Source organism: Lithobates pipiens, unplaced genomic scaffold (genome assembly GCF_037356315.1).
Source record: "Lithobates pipiens isolate NorthernLeopardFrog02 unplaced genomic scaffold, aLitPip1_a1.2 Scaffold_16, whole genome shotgun sequence".
NCBI lineage: Eukaryota > Metazoa > Chordata > Amphibia > Anura > Ranidae > Lithobates > Lithobates pipiens.
Window position 1 is genome coordinate 96,554,541 of NW_027507748.1, and position 17,567 is coordinate 96,572,107.

General features: G+C 42.9%; 1 protein-coding gene across 1 annotated transcript in view; it reads left to right on the top strand.

Moving 5' to 3' along the window:
* LOC143981909 (uncharacterized protein C3orf38-like) overlaps positions 1-17,567 on the top strand; it is a 52,459-nt gene that overhangs the window by 930 nt on the left and 33,962 nt on the right. Inside the window, exons 2-3 of the mRNA XM_077480123.1 lie at positions 3,648-3,820; positions 6,305-6,496. Of these exons, the coding sequence (XP_077336249.1) occupies positions 3,648-3,820; positions 6,305-6,496 (365 nt within the window). The remainder of the gene's footprint in view (positions 1-3,647; positions 3,821-6,304; positions 6,497-17,567) is intronic.

Sequence of the window (17,567 nt, forward strand, 5' to 3'; positions counted from 1 at the left end):
GGCTCTAACGAGGAAAGTGGCAAGGCCTGCATCCCTTTAGACACGAATAACCTTTTGCGAGTAAAGTCATCAGATGTCATTCATCATTAGCAGCACTCCTGTCATTCCTATAATGACCAGGGTAAAGCAATGTCCAATATAACACAGAGGATAATAATTATATTGAAACTGAACAATTGGCACTAGAAAGCGGTTTCAAATGGAACTTTCATGGTCATTATAGGAATGGCAGGAGTGCTGCTAATGAGGAATGACATCTGATGACTTTTTTGTGGTCAATAAGCTGTGTTTATCATATAATAAGATATTGTATTTTTATGTATTAAGTAGCTGCTTTTGCACAAAGTTAAAGGGATATTTTTAATTTGTGTATTTCTATTTGTTTATTATTATATTTAAATACCATTGCGCTGAGTGAAGGAGATAGTGACACCGGTAGCACCAATTATTAATTTCCTTACTTTATATATTAACCTTTTGGGAGTATCTTACCAAAAAAATAAATAAATAATGGTTGCAGAGGATGCAAGTTTGCCTACAATCTGATTTGTATCTTAGATCCCATACACACTATTAGATTTTCTGCAGGTTTTTGTCTTCAGATTTACCAAAACCATATAGTGCAAGGGCCTCCCTGATTGCATACAAATTGAAACTCTGGGGTTTGACCTCATATTATATGTTTTTGGTAAATCTGAAGACAAAAATCTGCAGAAAATCTAATGCATATGGGGTCTCAGTGCAGACTTCTGGGGAAATCAGTAAGCCAATCACACAAGCAGGAAATAACATTTCTGGGGGGCGTTCTGTACACCATCTGTGTACAGCACACCTCCAGGTTGCCACATTGGAGATTGAAAAGGAAAGGTAAATATTATTAATGTTATATAACAATATGGCTTGTTTCACAATTGTACATGCCATATATATTTTTTTATTTGCTATATATTTTTTTGGAGTTACCCTTTAAGTTCCCAGAGATGCTGGCAGGGTTTAAATCTAATCACTAAAATCTCAGACTAGCTTTACCATTTTGCTGTGCTGAGTCACTGAGATAGCGCACTACAAGTTTGCAGTGAAGGGGGAACAGTGGTTTGTGGCCAAAGTTTGCCGGAGCTATCTGATGCTGTGCTGCCCAGGAAAAGAGTGCTGATCAGAGACTGTTGCCACCATTATATGATATTATCTGTGCAATACTACATGTGAAGGGACCTGGATCTTGAGAGCCCACACAGGGGATCAGTGTTTCACTTGCTGGATGCAGCATGTGACTGTGACCATCAGCAGACCTCTGACCATCACTAGAGGACCACCGGCTACTACTGCTGGGTTCTAGCTCGCAAGAGAGGACCCTTTTTCAAACCTACCTAGAAATGCCTGATGAGAGGCCTCTTGGCCACTGACTTTTCTTGTTTCCTTGTTCTATGAAATAGTTCTGCCCCAGTGAGCTTGCTTTAACTCAGGGGTCTCAAACTGGTGGCCCTCCAGCTGTTGCGAAACTACAAGTCCCATGAGGCATTGCAAGGCTGAGAGTTACAAGCATGACTCCCACAGGCAGAGGCACGATGGGACTTGTAGTTTTGCTGTTTGCAACAGCTGGAGGGCTGCCAGTTTGAGACCCCTGCTTTAACTCCTCTTTATTTGGGAATAATCCAGTTCCCCTTTGGATTAAAAAGGCTGTACTAGAAAGCATTCCTACCACTTGTAAGGAAGGAAAAGAGGGACTGTATCAGCGGGATTGAAAGAAAGAGATCACAGCAACTTCTGTCCTGGTCTGACTTTAACTTGACATTTACTTAATCAGAGTATATGTCCAGAGACCCGGAAGAGTGTGCCCTGGGACTGGTAAGACCAGGGGTCTCAAACTGGCAGCCCTCCAGCTGTTGCGGAACTACAAGTCCCATCATGCCTCTGCCTGTGGGAGTCATGCTTGTAACTTTCAGCCTTCCAATGCCTCATGGGACTTGTAGTTCTGCAACAGCTGGAGGGCCACCAGTTTGAGACCCCTGGTTAAGACACTAACATCATACAACTTACTCTGTTGTCTGCTGGGAACTGTTGTGCTCCCTTCAAGGGCTCCAACTTTGCCTGCCAATGTTTTTTTGTTTTTCATCAGCAAGTTAGGACTGTCTTTATATTGTGTTGCTAGGTAAATGCAGTTTAGTTCTCTTAATTACTGTTTTTCAGAATACTGCATGTGTTTAACCATATCTCTAAAGGCCCGTACACACATTCTGACTTTTTGACAACAAACATGCAAATTAGCTGTTTTGAGGCAACATCCGACCGCGTGTACGCTCCATTGGACAAACTTTTTCGGTTTTCATCTGACTTTTGTTGGCTGTGCAAACGGACAAACTTTTTGACAACATAAGTCCAATGGAGCAAAGTCCGATCGTGTGTACACAAAACCATCAGACGTTTGTACAAAGTACAAACATGCATGCTCAGAACCAATGCAAAAGATCAGACAACAATACAGAAGTTGACCAAAGGTGGCGCTGGAGTAATTGAACGTCCTCTTTTGAAGTGCCGTCAGTATGTTGAAACGTCACTACGTTCGTGTTTGTTGCCTAAAAAGTCAGATCGTGTGTATGCAATACAAACTTACGGCCAATGCCCTTTGTACAAAAATCCAAGGGACAGTTTGTACAAAGTCCGATCGTGTATATGGGGCTTTAGAGTAACATTATTGTCTTATTGATTGTACAAGCACACTAGCTAAACCATTCTTAATTTAGGCTATGTTTAGCCTAATAAATTTCTAAAATACTTCAAGGTGTCTCCATAAGAGCTGGGTGAGCGCAATGTGTCATCTTCAGGTGTGCAAAGAAATCACAAAACAATTCCGGAGCTTCTTTAGGGGTAGTGCTACACTGGTCAACAGCTCACTGCACACGATGGGAACAATTATTAATAAATATTTCAGTTTTTGGTGAATAATGGGCTTAATCAAACAATGCTCCCTGTTTATCATCTTGCAAAATATTTCCATCCAAATACTCAAATATAAAAGTCTCAAATCGGCTGCTGAAATCACATGAACTTACAGCCCCATTCACTTCTGTGCAGTCTGGTGCATTAACATGCGTGCGTTAGATTATACGTTAATGAGCATTTTGTTAAGAGAGCCTATTCATTTAAATGGCCAGCCAACATACCACCAGAAAACACACCTGCACTATATTTCCGATGCACAGTAGTATGTTACTGTGCTTTGAGGTTTGCTTCAATGCATATAAATTGGAGGTGCCTTCTTCTAATGCACTGGGGTGCCATTTAGCATGAATGAAACTGCAACACACTAATGCACAGGTGTGAAGCCATCCTCAATAAAGGTGTGAATGTAGAGTCCAGTGAAGTTGAAAGCTTGGGTCTGGGTCTAGAGCAGTGATGGCGAACCTTGGCACCCCAGATGTTTTGGAACTACATTTCCCATGATGCTCTGGCACTCAGCAGTGTAGTTGAGCATCATGGGAAATGTAGTTCCAAAACATCTGGGGTGCCAAGGTTGGCCATCACTGGTCTAGAGACTGACTTAGAATAAAGACATAAGGCGATTCAACTCACTGTATTCTACCCAAACAATAAATATCAGTTCTGAGTAGACTTACCCTTTAGCAATATCTTTTTTTTCTTCTTTTCAGACCTTATTGAGAAAATCATAGAAGCGAGTAAAACGGCCTCAGAGCTCTTGAACCGGAAAAAGGTTTTAAAAGATAAAATATTGCAGTATCTGAATAGTGAGCATATTTTTATACCAACTAAAATCACAAAAGAAGAGGCCATACAAAAATCCATAGAACACTGGAGGAAATCAGTAAGTAATACCGATCTGAAGATTATTTCAAACGTTTTTAGATTATGAATGGGTTTTCAGTTATTCTGTTATGTAAAACGACTTGCAGCTAAACCTGAATATACAGTAAGCTAGTCTGACCAGATATCCATGATTGCTGAGGACGGTCCTTGGTATCAGGAGGCTTCCCCCAGAAAAAGTGTCCCCATTGTGTCCCACTCCCCATTCATTAAATAGGGTCTCCTGCCTTGGAGCTACCTTGGTCCAGGGAAATTCTCTGTGGTTTCACCCAGAGCTGCTTGGAGAGAAGGATGGAGGTGCATCATCATGAATCTCTGGACTGTCTGTAAGCATTGTGTGACAGATGGAGGAGGGCGGGGTGCTGTGCGCATGCGTTAGTAGCGGGGGAACAGAAGTGGACACACAACAAGTGTTTTCTGCTCTGCTCTCTTGTCATGTCATTATACTTACATCTTAAAGAAAATGACCATGTTATTTAAGGAAAAGTATGTTGATAGCAATAAAGAATGATACAAATATTCTTACTTACATTGTAAAAATAATTGCAATCTTCTATAGTGCATTTAAGTAATCAATTGGCATATATAAGTGAAGATTCAAATATAAATATAAACATAAATGAAACACGTGAACATTGATTAGTCCATATAATTCCGAGATCAGATCTGAGGTCAGGTCTGAATTCAATCTTAAACATCAATTGATGTCCCGTTGGACAAAACGCGCAGGTAGGGCTGACTACACTCAGTGGACAGGTGCATTGTCAGCCCACAGCAGGATTTCTGGCCGATCAAATAGTATTTTCCTGTACTTGCAGAATCTATTAAGGGTTAAAACATGGGGAAATGTGCATGTGTTGCAGATATGTACTGCATGTTATTTTTTTATTATTATTTATTTTGCCTTTAAATACGTTTTATTTAACCACTTTCAGACCGGACCATTTTGCTGGCTTAAGACCAGACCACTTTTTGCGTTTCGGCACTGCGTCGCTTTAACTGACAATTGCACGGTTGTGCGACGTGGCTCCCAAACAAAATTGACGTCCTTTTTTTCCCCAACAAATAGAGCTTTCTTTTGGTGGTATTTGATCACCCCTGCGTTTTTTATTTTTTGCGCTATAAACAAAAATAGAGCGACAATTTTGAAATAAAAGCATTATTTTTAACTTTTTGTTATAATAAATATCCCCCAAAAATATATAAAAAATATTTTTTTCCCTCAGTTTAGGCCAATACGTATTCTTCTACATATTTTTGGTAAGAAAAAAATCGCAATAAGCGATTATTGATTGGTTTGCGCAAAAGTTATAGCGTTTACAAAATAGGGGATAGTTTTATGGCATTTTTATTAATATTTTTTTTTTTTTACTAGTAATGGCAGCGATCAGCAATTTTTATTGTGACTGCGACATTATGGCGGACACATCGGACATTTTTGACACATTTTTGGGACCATTGTCATTTATACAGCAATCACTGCTATACAAATGCATTGATTCCTGTGTAAATGACACAGGCAGTGAAGGGGTTAACCAGGGGGTGGCAGTGTAGGGGTTAAGTGTTCCTAGGGGTGTGTTACTAACTGTGGGGGGCTGGGCTTTGTGTTAGTGAACACTGATCTCTGCTCCAATCATATGGAGCAGAGATTAGCGTCACTTGTTGCTAGGCAGAACGGAGAGATGCTGTTTACAACGGCATCTCCTCGTTCAGCCGTCCCGTGAGACGATCGCAGCCACGGGGGTCCCCACCGGCACACGAGCATGCCGCCACCGGCGCACAGGCGATGGCAGGGCGACATTTTAAAATGGGCGTACCTGTTCGCCAATATGCCTGCCCATGCCATTCTGCCGACGTACATCGGCGTGCGCTGGTCGGGAAGTGATTAACAGGTACATTCAATTTCAAGTCATTGTCATTACTGCAGCTTTTATTAAAATAATATCAGGTTATCCTATAATGCCATGCCTTCCATGTTATCCTACCTTACCCTACCATGAAGATCTTTGTATAGACACTTCCTGTTATAGGGTGACTACACTTCTGTCCCTGTCTCCCAGTTGCACTTCTGTGTTTTCAGACAGGCTTCCAATGAAGACTACAGCTGGCTGTTTCAAAACACATTTTGCAAGCAGGATATAATGGTGATACCATCAGAAAACATCCTTATATAAATACTGTATATATTAGCCATAATTGAGAATTTAATGTGTACGCTCTTGATGTGTATAAAATAAAGTGTTTCTACATCTATTGTAATTATGTGCATTTTAGGAATGACTGTTTATACTAATGTGAACCCTTAATCATTCAGAAAAAATATATTCACATCTGTGATCTATCTTCACTTTTTATTTAGAGTACAGAATGACTAGCAAGAGGCTGCCCCATCCTACTGAAACACTGTCCCATTATATTCTGTCTTTATAACAAATAGATAAAAATGAGAAAAGCAGGAAAAAATATATTGTACTTCCCTTTACAGGACATTTCAATAACCGTGAAATCTATAGCTGAAAAAAAGCCCCCAACTAATTCCAGGCAACTAGAAAACACAACCTCTGATATTGATCTTGGACAGCTGTCCTTCCAAATCAACCATTTATCCATAAACAGCAACCAGGAAGATCGCAACAAAGTAGAGAAAGCTAAATTGCTTACAATGTTGGATGCTCAGGTAGGTCTACAGTACTGCAACATTTTATCTCAAATTATTATTTTTATGCCACCTGTATTTTCTTGCTTTTCACAAATCTGTCTTTAAATCACCTTGAGTGTTTAAATCCAAAATCCGCCAAACCCCTCTTTACTCACCATGGTGACTATCATCATTGACAGAAAATGATGAGAAATGTATAACTTTACAGTTGTCAGTGGAACAAGAGATGAGGGGAAATCTTCCAATGGGGGTAGCTGCCCTGTTGAAAACTGCCTGGATGGGGATTTCTGCTCACTTTGAAGAGATTTCCTTTCACTTGCAAACATTCAACTTTATGTGATGAGAAAGGCAGGCATCAAAAAATACGTAGGCAAAGAAAACACGCCACGCCAGTTAGGTAAAACCATAAAATGAACCCCGGCATTTTTTTTTTAATTACTGATTTACTTTTTAATTTCCAAACACAATAATTAATAATCGGAGACCCCATTGTCATTTTATCATTTAAAAGTTTTATTGAGTACACCAGACAGGGCAGAGCAGAATCGACAACAACAGTTTGAACACTGAGAACAGGCTTATACAAAAGCCAAAAACAAACCAAAAAGAAAAAGAGTATCAAGACTCAATATGGTAATAGCAACTCAGTTAGTGACGACACAGCATCAGTCCACCTAAATAAACTTATGATATTACAATGTAAGACTTTATTATTGCTCCTAGTCAGGTGCACACAAGTAGCTTTTTTCCAATAAGGTAGAAATCAGAAGACAGAGAAGGCAGCAGGAAAATGAAGAGAACCAAAGCAGGATCGATAGGAATTGAGGGAGAGGGAAGAAGAGGACTTAGGAGGAGAGGGAGATGGGGAAGAAAAAAAAAAAGGGGGGGGGGGGGTAGTTGGATGTGAAAGCAAATGGTTAGGGAAACATGCACCGTTAAAGTAGCTCTACCGAGGGGGTCACAAAGGTTTTATAATTTTGAGAGGATCGGAATTTGTGCCAGTAAAACCAGATTTTATTGAATTTTTCCTCTTTTCGGTTAAATGCGGCCGTCAATTGTTCCATCAGGTTGATTTCATTCACCACGGCTATCCACTGACCAATTGAAGGGGGATCCAAGCATTTCCATTTTTGCGGAATACAGATTTTATTGGCATTAAAAAGGTGGATCAAGAGGGATTTCTTATATCGACGTCTCAACATCAGGGTGAGATGAAGCAGGCACTGCGCTGGATCATCTTCAAGTGAAATGTCTGTTAGTCTAAAGACCAAGCATCGGATAGCGCCCCCAAAGGGGCGAACACGTGGGAATGTCCAGAATACATGCAGTAACGAACCATCAGATTGTTGACAACGCCAACAGGTGGAGGGAACTGACGGGTAAGTCTTATGATGAAGCGTGTCTACCCTATACCAAGAGTCAGGATCTTAAACCCAGCCTCTTGACACCTACTTGCGATTGAGGAGCAGTGTGCAAAGTACAAAATACCTTCTCTCTGATCTTTTGAGAAGGCTTGACTCAGGTCATTTTCCCATTTCCGTAGATAAGGCGGTATAAAGCTATCCTGGGATTCAACTAGTAACCTGTACATTAACCCCCCTGGCGGTATTCCCGAGTCTGGCTCGGGGTGGAATTTCAGAACCAAAAGCGGTAACCCCGAGCCTCGTGATTGCATTGCAGGATCCAGGAAGAGTGTGCTTACCTTATCCCCTGGATCCAGCGACGTTCCCCCCGCTGTGTGAGCGGCTTGTCCTCCACTCAATCTATCACGGAGCCCAGCTCCGTTCCTTGCAAGCGTTGCGGCACATAGGGACGGACAACAGCGCCAAATTCAAAAAGTGAAACACACACATTACATACAGTATAATGTAATCTTACAGATTATGTTGCTGTATGAAATTTCACATCCCTTTTGTCCCTAGTGGTCTGTCCAGTGTCCTGCATGTAGTTTTATATGATTAAAAACTGTTCTTTCTAACCATGGGTTAAACATTTCTTTCCTTCTGATTTTGGCCAGTCATTGCTGTCCCCACAATAAAATCCTTGTGTATTGCTGTTGTGCTATTGATTCATGTCATGTACCAGGTCACTACCTCGAGAGTTTTCATCTCATCCCTTTTCTTCTCTCTTTTCCTCCTTTTCTATCCCTCTTCTTCTTTTTTTCTTTTATTTATGTTTTATCTTTCAAAAGTTGGTTTATTTCTCATCAACCTAGAGAATCGATCTCTCTTTTGGAGGGTCTATTCTTCAAAACTTTCTTTAAATACTGGTTGTGCTGAGCTAAAGTTAACCAGGAAAAGAATTTTACTTTTTAATTATATCTGCCCCCACCTGTTCACAGCTTGAACCCATTTGGGGTGGACAGGTGCTCTGGAGGCATATTTCATTAATTCTCTCATATAGTTCGTTCCTAATTTAGTTCAGTACTTATAATATTATAGTATACATTCTCTATGTTACTTATACTTTCACTTATAACATACCTAATCTATGTGATCAATAACTGATTATAACTATATTGTTAATTTACAATACTCATGATATGATGCTCGTTATGATCTGTAAACTTCCCTTTTTTTTTCTTTCAATAAAAAGATTTAACAAAAAAAAAAACTATTCTTTCTGCCTGGAAACTGGAGATTGTCCATAGCAACCAAAACTGTCACTTTACATCAAAAGTGGTTTTAAACCAGCTAGAAAACAGCGATAATAAATTAGAATCACTTGCAGAATTAAGCGATAGCGATTTGTGGGGAGATCCGTCATCAAATACTGAAAAGTAATTTTTATTATTATTATATTATAATTTGGTATAATTATTTATAGTTATTTATTATATTTTAATTTATGATTTTGCTTTTCAAATTTAATCATACCCGGGATGTCTACTAGACTCTGGTTTGGACAGATTTAAGTGCGTTATTCCTAAGAATTTCAGGCCTACAGTATAAAACGCCAAATTTCCATGCAAAATAATGGTACCGCTTTCAGCAACACAAATCTGAAATAATCATACCGCCAGAGAGGTTAAGGACAATGAATAACGGAGGGGAGCGGGATCCAGGTAGAGGCCTTCAAATGCAGATGTGGAGTGACTATTGGAGGGCACAAAAAAAAAAATTTAAACGGGTCTGGGAACCCCATACCACCCTGGTCTTTTGGTAAGGTCAATCTCATGGTTATGCAGTAATCTTCCTCTGCTTACCTCTCCTCATGTGTTCAGACTAAGCCACTTCCACCTGGTGGTTTTTATAACCTCTCCTCTAAGCATGGCTCCACACCAGGTCCTATCAGGGAACCCTATATTAACCTGTGCACTGCAAGCCAGTGGTGCTGTTCAACCATTGTGTATCATTGTGTGTTTGGCTTCCTGTTTCCTGCTTGTCGTGTGCTCTACGTTTCACTCTGTTACCAACCTTGGCGTGTTCTCTATGATTCCTGTCTGCTTGCGACCTTGACCTTTTACATGTCTCCAACCATCCCTGTCTGCCCGTGACCCTGAACCTTTGGTGTGTACTCTGTTGTTCCTGTCTGCTAGTTGCCCTGACCTCTGCCATATCCCCTTACTATCCTTGTCGTTCCAGCCTGCTGCTTCCTTCTCCTGTAGTCTAATGTGAGCGTGAGCTGTGAGACCCTAGGGGTCGCGACCTGGCGCCAGACTGCAGCGAAGTCCATCCTCACCACTGGAGGCTCTGGCGAATACCCGCTGGCTCTTAGACTCCGCGCCCTGGAGAATCTATGCTCTAGCTCCTACTGGGATCTGTGTTAGTGATCCAGTAGACCTGTGTCCTGTATCTCCCTGGGTACAATCCGCAGCAGTCAGTCCTAAGGTCCACTACCTAGCGGTGCACTTCCAACTCTTACAGAGTGCATCTGTCACCTAGTCTCAGGTGACCTGACAGTCAGGATACGATGAGACAATCTTTTTGCTTTGTAACCCCAGAGAAAGTTCAAAAATTCCCCTGTACTGAGCGCAGGAAGTGGGTTGGGACCGTTATTGTCAAAGTTTGGAGAAGGTATAATAATTTTGGCAAAACCACCATCTTTTTAAAATGCTGTTACTACCGAACCAGGAGAATGCATTCTTGTGTCAGTGCTGAAGATCTAGACGTTAGTCTAGAAGTTAGATCTAGATCTAGAAATTATCCAGGGGTTAAAATTCTCCTGAAAGACTGCTGACAACGAGGAGGTAAGGAAAACTCCCAGATATTTGATTTCGTGGTGAGCCCAAGAGAAGGGGAAATTCAGTTGAATGTTGTTGATAGTCTCCTTAGGTAAATTAATGTTTAAAGCTTCGGATTTGTGTACATAAATTTTATAATTGGACAAGGCAGAGTAAGTCCTAAGAGCCTACAATAAATTAGGGATGGAAGCATGGGCGTCCGCAGGTAGGGGCAAGGGGGGTCAAGTGCCCTGCCCTGGAATCGGGGATCAGATCTTAAATTCAACAGCGTTGCATCGCTATCAGGGTGCAGGCAGCCCTCACCCAGGTGCCATCCACCAGTGGGGTAACACCAACAAGGTGCTGTCCAGTCCCCCCATCAGTGTAGTGTGACTTCGGGCTCTTTTCCCTGCTCAGTCCAGCACAGAACTCGGCGCCTCTGTCAGGGACAAGAGATGGCGGCTTTTACCAGGTTCCCCGCCCAGCTTCCTGCCTGCTCCATTCCTTCCCTATTGGCCATAACTGTGGGCCAATCAAAGGAGACTAGGAGAGCATCATGGGACATGTAGTCCCAAAGATTGGTGGCCCCATTTTTCACAGGGAGGAGGCTACAGCTTGATCAAAAGAGAGATTGAGAGCCTGCAGCCTGGAAAAAAGCTGAGGGAGAAAGCGCTACAGGACAAAGAATGAGGAGTGTGCTGGGTGGAAGCCAGAGAGAGAGCCACGCTGCCCAGCACTACCAGAGAGACAGAAATGCTGCCTAGCACCACCAGAGAGACCCGCTGCCCAGCGCCACCACAGAGAGAGAGACAAGCTGCCCAGCGCCACCAGAGAGAGAGAAACACTGCCCAGCACCATCAGAGAGAGAAACGCTGCCCAGCGCCACCAGAGAGAGAAAAACTGAGCCACTACCAGGGTACAGACATGCTACACTACTGACCAGAGTCGCCCCAGGGGAACCCAGAGTGAACGATTGTCTAGCCGGAGGGGTCACTGCTGTAGTTTCACTGGGTCTGGCAAGGGACTGTACTACGTCTGCAGTCTCTGACCATGATAATGTGATCATGACATTGTCGAAAAGGGGTGGTGCATAAGTGACCCTAAAATGATGCCCCCTCCTGAAAAAAGTTCTGCAGATGCCCATGGATGGAAGTCATGGGGTTTGTTACAAAAAACAATAAATCATCAGAGTAAGCCGCAACTTTATGGTGCGTGATGCCCTTTATATTTTGATCGCCTCTAATGTGAGCTAGCAGGGGTTCTAGTACCAATATAAATATTAAGGGTGACAACGGGCACCCCTGTCTCATCCCATTGCTCAAGGAAAATGGGGTAGAAATTGCTTCATTGGCCCGCACCGCTGCTGAGGGATGGGAATAGATTGCCTCTATCTATTGACACATATGGGGACCTAGACCAAGGTGTCTCGATGTGCATTTCATAAAAAGCCAGTTGACCCGGTCTCTCTGCGTCAGCTGAAATCAGCAACGTTGGAGTTTTCCTGGACTGGGCCAAGTGAATAAGATTCAGGGCCCTAACCTCCCTAGTCAGTACAAAACCTACCTGGTCATAATGGACTAATTTGGGGATAAAGGAAATAAGGCCGTTGGCTAGTATCTTGGTAAATATCTTGAGATCTGTATTCAATAAAGATATTGGGCGATAGTTCGCACAGTCTGTCGCATCTCTACCCTCTTTAGGAATCAGAACTATATGAGCAAATAAGGAGTCCCTAGGGAGTGGAGTCCTGTCCAGAAGCGCATTGTAAGCCTGCAAAAATCGAGGCACCAGGTGCGGAGCGAACGTCTTATAATAAAGTAGAGGAAAACCATCGGGTCCCAGTGTTTTTTGCGTTTCCATACCTTGGATGGCAGTGAGAACTTCCTGTTCTGTAATATGGCCTTCCATTTCTTCCCCCTCCTGCGGTGTCAATGTGGGCACACCGGAGGAGAGTAGATAATCGTCTATTAGTGAGATGTGGGCTGGCGAGATAGACTCTGCACCCATGGGGGCCAAATTGTAAAGTTTTTCATAGTAGATACCAAAGCAATTGGCTATCTCTTGAGATTTATATATTTTTTTGACCCGCCCCATTGCCATTTTAAAACGGTAATAGGACAGTGGCTATTCTTCCCATCACTGTTTTAAACGGCACCAGGAATCAGTGGTTCCTGAGGTGAGGGATTAAGCTGGAACTGCCAGCTGTCAGTGACTTCCAGCATTAAATCCAGGAGCTGAAGGGTAATTTCCTAGACTTTTCTTATAGTTCTACACAGCATTTGTAGTAGATCACTGTAATCACAATACCCCCTCACTGTATGTACATAGCCCACATGTGAGGTCATGGCACTTCCTTTGAGTATGGAGGCTGAAATAGAATGTTGCAGCTCTTTCCTGCTTCTCTTTGCAGCAATTGATCACGGGCATGGGTGTCCACAGAACTTTTTTCAGGGGGGGGGCATCATTTTAGTGTCATCTGTGCACTGCCCCTTTTCGACAATGTCATTATCACATTATCAAGGTCAGAGACTGCAGATATAGTACAGTCCGTAGGATAAGTAATAGATAATGGCCAACAGGCCCTCTTACCAGATCACAGCAGTGATCCCTCCGACTGGATGATTGCTCACTCTGGGTTCCCCAGGGGTGACTCTGGTCAGTAGTGTATCATGTCTGTACCCTGGTAGTGGCTTGCTCTTTTTCTCTCAGGTGGGGCAGGGCAGCGTGGCTCTCTCTCTCTCTGGTGGGTCTGGGCAGCGTGGCTCTCTCTGGTGGCGCTGGGCAGTATGGCTCTCCCTCTCTCTGGCTTCCGCCCAGTACACTCCTCATTCTTTGCCCTGTAGCACTCTCTCACTCAGCTTTTTTCCAGGCTGCAGTCTCTCAATCTCTCTTGATCGAGCTGTAGCCTCCTCCCTGTGGAATATGGGGCTGCTGACTACATGTCCCATTATGCTCTCCTCTCCTAGTCTCCTTTGAGTGGCCCTCAGTTATGGCCAATGGGGGGTAACAGAGCGGGCAGGAATCTGTGTGGGGAACTTGGTGAGAGCCACCGTCTCTTCTTCCTGACAGGAGAAAGGGGGGGGGGGGGCGAGCTGGGGAAACCTCTGATGGCCTGCAGCTCGCTTTTCTCCTGTCACAGCTCTGCCGAGTTCTCTGCTGGACTGAGCAGGGAAAAGAGCCCGAAGTCACACTACACTGATGGAGGGGTTTGACAGCACCTTGATGGTTTCACCCCACTGGCGGGTGGCACCCACGTGCGGGCTGCCCACACCCCAATAGCGACGCAACTGTGCTAAATTTAAGATCCAATACCTGATTCCAAGGGTGGGCACTTGACCCCCCTTGCCCATACCTGCGGACGCCCATGATCATGGGTACAGTGATCTACTGCTAGCTAATTGGATCCAGCAGTAGATAACTATTAGAACGGATCTGTTACTACAGAGCTGCATATGGTGTTCTGTACACCACTGCTCAGGCCCCCCATAAAGAAAATGAAAAAAATAAATATACTGTATATATATATTTATATATATACATATTACAAGGGTATTAACCCTTGTTAGAGCATAACTTATAGCTTCAGCAAAAAATAATTTTTTACTGAAGCAAAAAAGGCATCCTGACCCGTTTTCAATTCTAATCCTCAAGTCCCAGCAATGCTGCTGGATGATCTAGATAACGTGTGCATTTACTGCGCAAGCCTCAAATGCTTATGAAAGAATATTCATTGTCATTGCTATGCTAATTTTTTCCCTCCCCAATCCACATTGATCTTATCTTAATGATAAACTACCATTTATGCCAAACTTTTTTTTAAAGAGGGATTCCACCTAAAAAAATAAATATTAAAAGCCAGCAGCTATAAATACTACAGCTGCTGACTTTTAATAAATGGACACTCACCTGTCCCGGGTTCCAGCGATGCCGGCAGCCGAGTCCGATCGATCGCTCGGCTCTCGGCTGCTGCCGTCACCATTCTAGGTGAGGGAATCAGGAAGTGAAGCAAATCGGCTTCACTTCCCGGTTCCCTACTGCGCATGCGCGAGTCGCGCAGCGCAATAGGAATTCTCCGCGCTGTCACTGGGACCCGTGTGTGTCCCAGCAGACAGCGCGGCAGGACAGGAAATGACATAGACTCCCACGGGAGTCTATGCCCAGAAGTGGGTGTAAATACCTGTCTTTGACAGGTATCTCCACCCCCCTCCCCCCTGTAAGGTGCCAATTTTGACACCGGAGGGGGGGAGGGTTCCGATTAGCGGAGGTTCCACTTTAGGGTGGAACCCCGCTTTAAGCACCCGCGTGCTTCACAATTTAATATCTAAAGAGGAAGTATCTACTAGTCTCCTAAAGTTTAAAGCAGAGTTCCAACTATATATATATATATATATATATATATATATATATATATATATATATATTAAAGTCATGGCCGAAATTGTTGGCACCCCAGAAATTTGTTCCCGAAAATCAAGTATTTCTGTGCACATGTTTATTCCCTTTATGTGTATTGGAACAAAACAAAAAAAGGGCGGAAAAAAATAAAATTGTACATAATGTCACACAAAACTCCAAAAATGGGCTGGTCAAAATTATTGGCACCCTTTCAAACTTGTGGATAAATAAGATTGTTTCAAGCATGTGATGCTTCTTTAACCACTTCCCGACCAGCGCACGACGATGTACGTCGACAGAATGGCCTTGGCAGGCATATTGGCGTACAGGTACGTACATTATTCAATGCCGCCCTGCCATCGGGAGCGCGCCGCCGGCGGTGCGCTCCCGCGCTGGTCGGGACCCCCGTGAGTCCGGTCGTGGGACCCGCGGACTCGATCGCCGCGGGCATCCCCGCGATCGTCTCACGGAGCGGCCGAATGGAGGAAATGCCGAGTAAACAGCATTTCTCCATTCTGCCTAACAACTAGTGACACTGATCTCTGCTCCATGTGATTGGAGCAGAGATCAGTGTTCACTAAATGAAAGCCCAACCCCCCCACAGTTAGTAACACACCCCTAGGAACACTTAACCCCTATACTGCCACCCACTGGTTAACCCCTTCACTGCCAGTGTCATTTACAATCACTGCATTTATATAGCAATGATTACTGTATAAATGACAATGGTCCCAAAAATGTGTCAAAAATGTCCGATGGGTCCCCCACAATGTCGCAGTCACAATAAAAATCGCTGATCGCCGCCATTACTAGTAAAAAAATAAAAATAAAAAATTATTAATAAAAATGCTATAAAACTATCCCTATTTTGTAAACGCTATAACTTTTGCGCAAACCAATCAATAATCGCTTATTGCGATTTTTTTTACCAAAAATATGTAGAAGAATACGTATCGGCCTAAACTGAGGGAAAAAAAAGTTTTTTTTATATATTTTTGGGGGATATTTATTGTAACAAAAAGTAAAAAATAATGCGTTTTTTTCAAAATTGTCGCTCTATTTTTGTTTATAGCGCAAAAAATAAAAACCGCAGGGGTGATCAAATACCACCAAAAGAAAGCTCTATTTGTGGGAAAAAAAGGACGTCAATTTTGTTTGGGAGCCACGTCACACGGCCGCGCAACTGTCAGTTAAAGCGGCGCAGTGCCGAATCGCAAAAAGTGGTCTGGTCTTTGACCAGCAAATTGGTCCGGTCTGAAAGTGGTTAAACTCACCAGGGGCAAGTAACAGGTTTGGGCAATATAAAAATCACACATGAAAGCAGATAAACAGGAGAGAAGTTCACTCTCAGTCTTTGCATTGTGTGTCTGTGGGTGCCACACTAAGCATGGTCAACAGAAAGAGGAAAAGAGAACTGTCTGAGGACTTGAAAACCAAAATTGTGGAAAAATATCAACAATCTCAAGGTTACAAGTCCATCTCCAGAGATCTAGATTTGCATTTGTCCACAGTGCGCAACAATATCAAGAAGTTTGCAACAAATGGCACTGTAGCTAATCTCTCTGGGCATGGACAGAAGAGAAGAATTGATGAAAGGTTGCAACAAAGGATAGTCCGGATGGTGGATGAGCAGCCCCAAACAAGTTCCAAAGAAATTCAAGCTGTCCTGCAGGCTCAGGGAGCATCAGTGTCAGTGCAAACTATTCGTCGCATTTAAATGAAATGAAACGCTATGGCAGGAGACCCAGGAGGACCCCACTGCTGACACAGAGAAATAAAAAAGCAAGACTACAGTTTGCCAAAATGTACTTGAGTAAGCCAAAATCCTTCTAGGAAAACGTCTTGTGGACAGATGAGACCAAGATAGAGCTTTTTGGTAAAGCATATCATTCTACTGTTTACCGAAAATCGAATGATGCCTACAAAGAAAAGAACACAGTTCCTACAGTGAAATATGGTGGAGGTTCAATGTTTTGGGATTGTTTTGCTGCCTCTGGCACTGGGTACCTTGAATGTGTGCAAAGCATCATGAAATATGAGGTTTACCAAAGGATTTTGGGTCACACTGTAGAGTCCAGTGTCAGAAAGCTGGGTTTGCGTCCGAGATCTTGGGTCTTCCAGCAAGACAATGACCCCAAACATACATCAAATAGAACCCAGAAATGGATGGCAACAAAGCACCGGAGAGTTCTAAAGTGGACAGCAATGAGTCCGGATCTAAATCTCATTGAACACCTGTGGAGAGATCTTAAAATTGCTGTTGAGAAAAGGCGCCCTTCCAGAAAGAGAGACCTGGAGCAGTTTGCAAAGGAAGAGTGGTCCAAAATACCGGGTGAGAGGCGTAAGAAGCTTATTGATGGTTATAAGAAGCGACTGATTTCAGTTATTTTTTCCAAAGGGTGTACAACCAAATATTAAGTTAAGGGTGCCAAGAATTTTGACCAGCCCATTTTTGGAGTTTTGTGTGACATTATGTCCAACTTGCTTTTTTTCCTCCCTTTTTTTGTTTTGTTCCAATACACACAAAGGAAA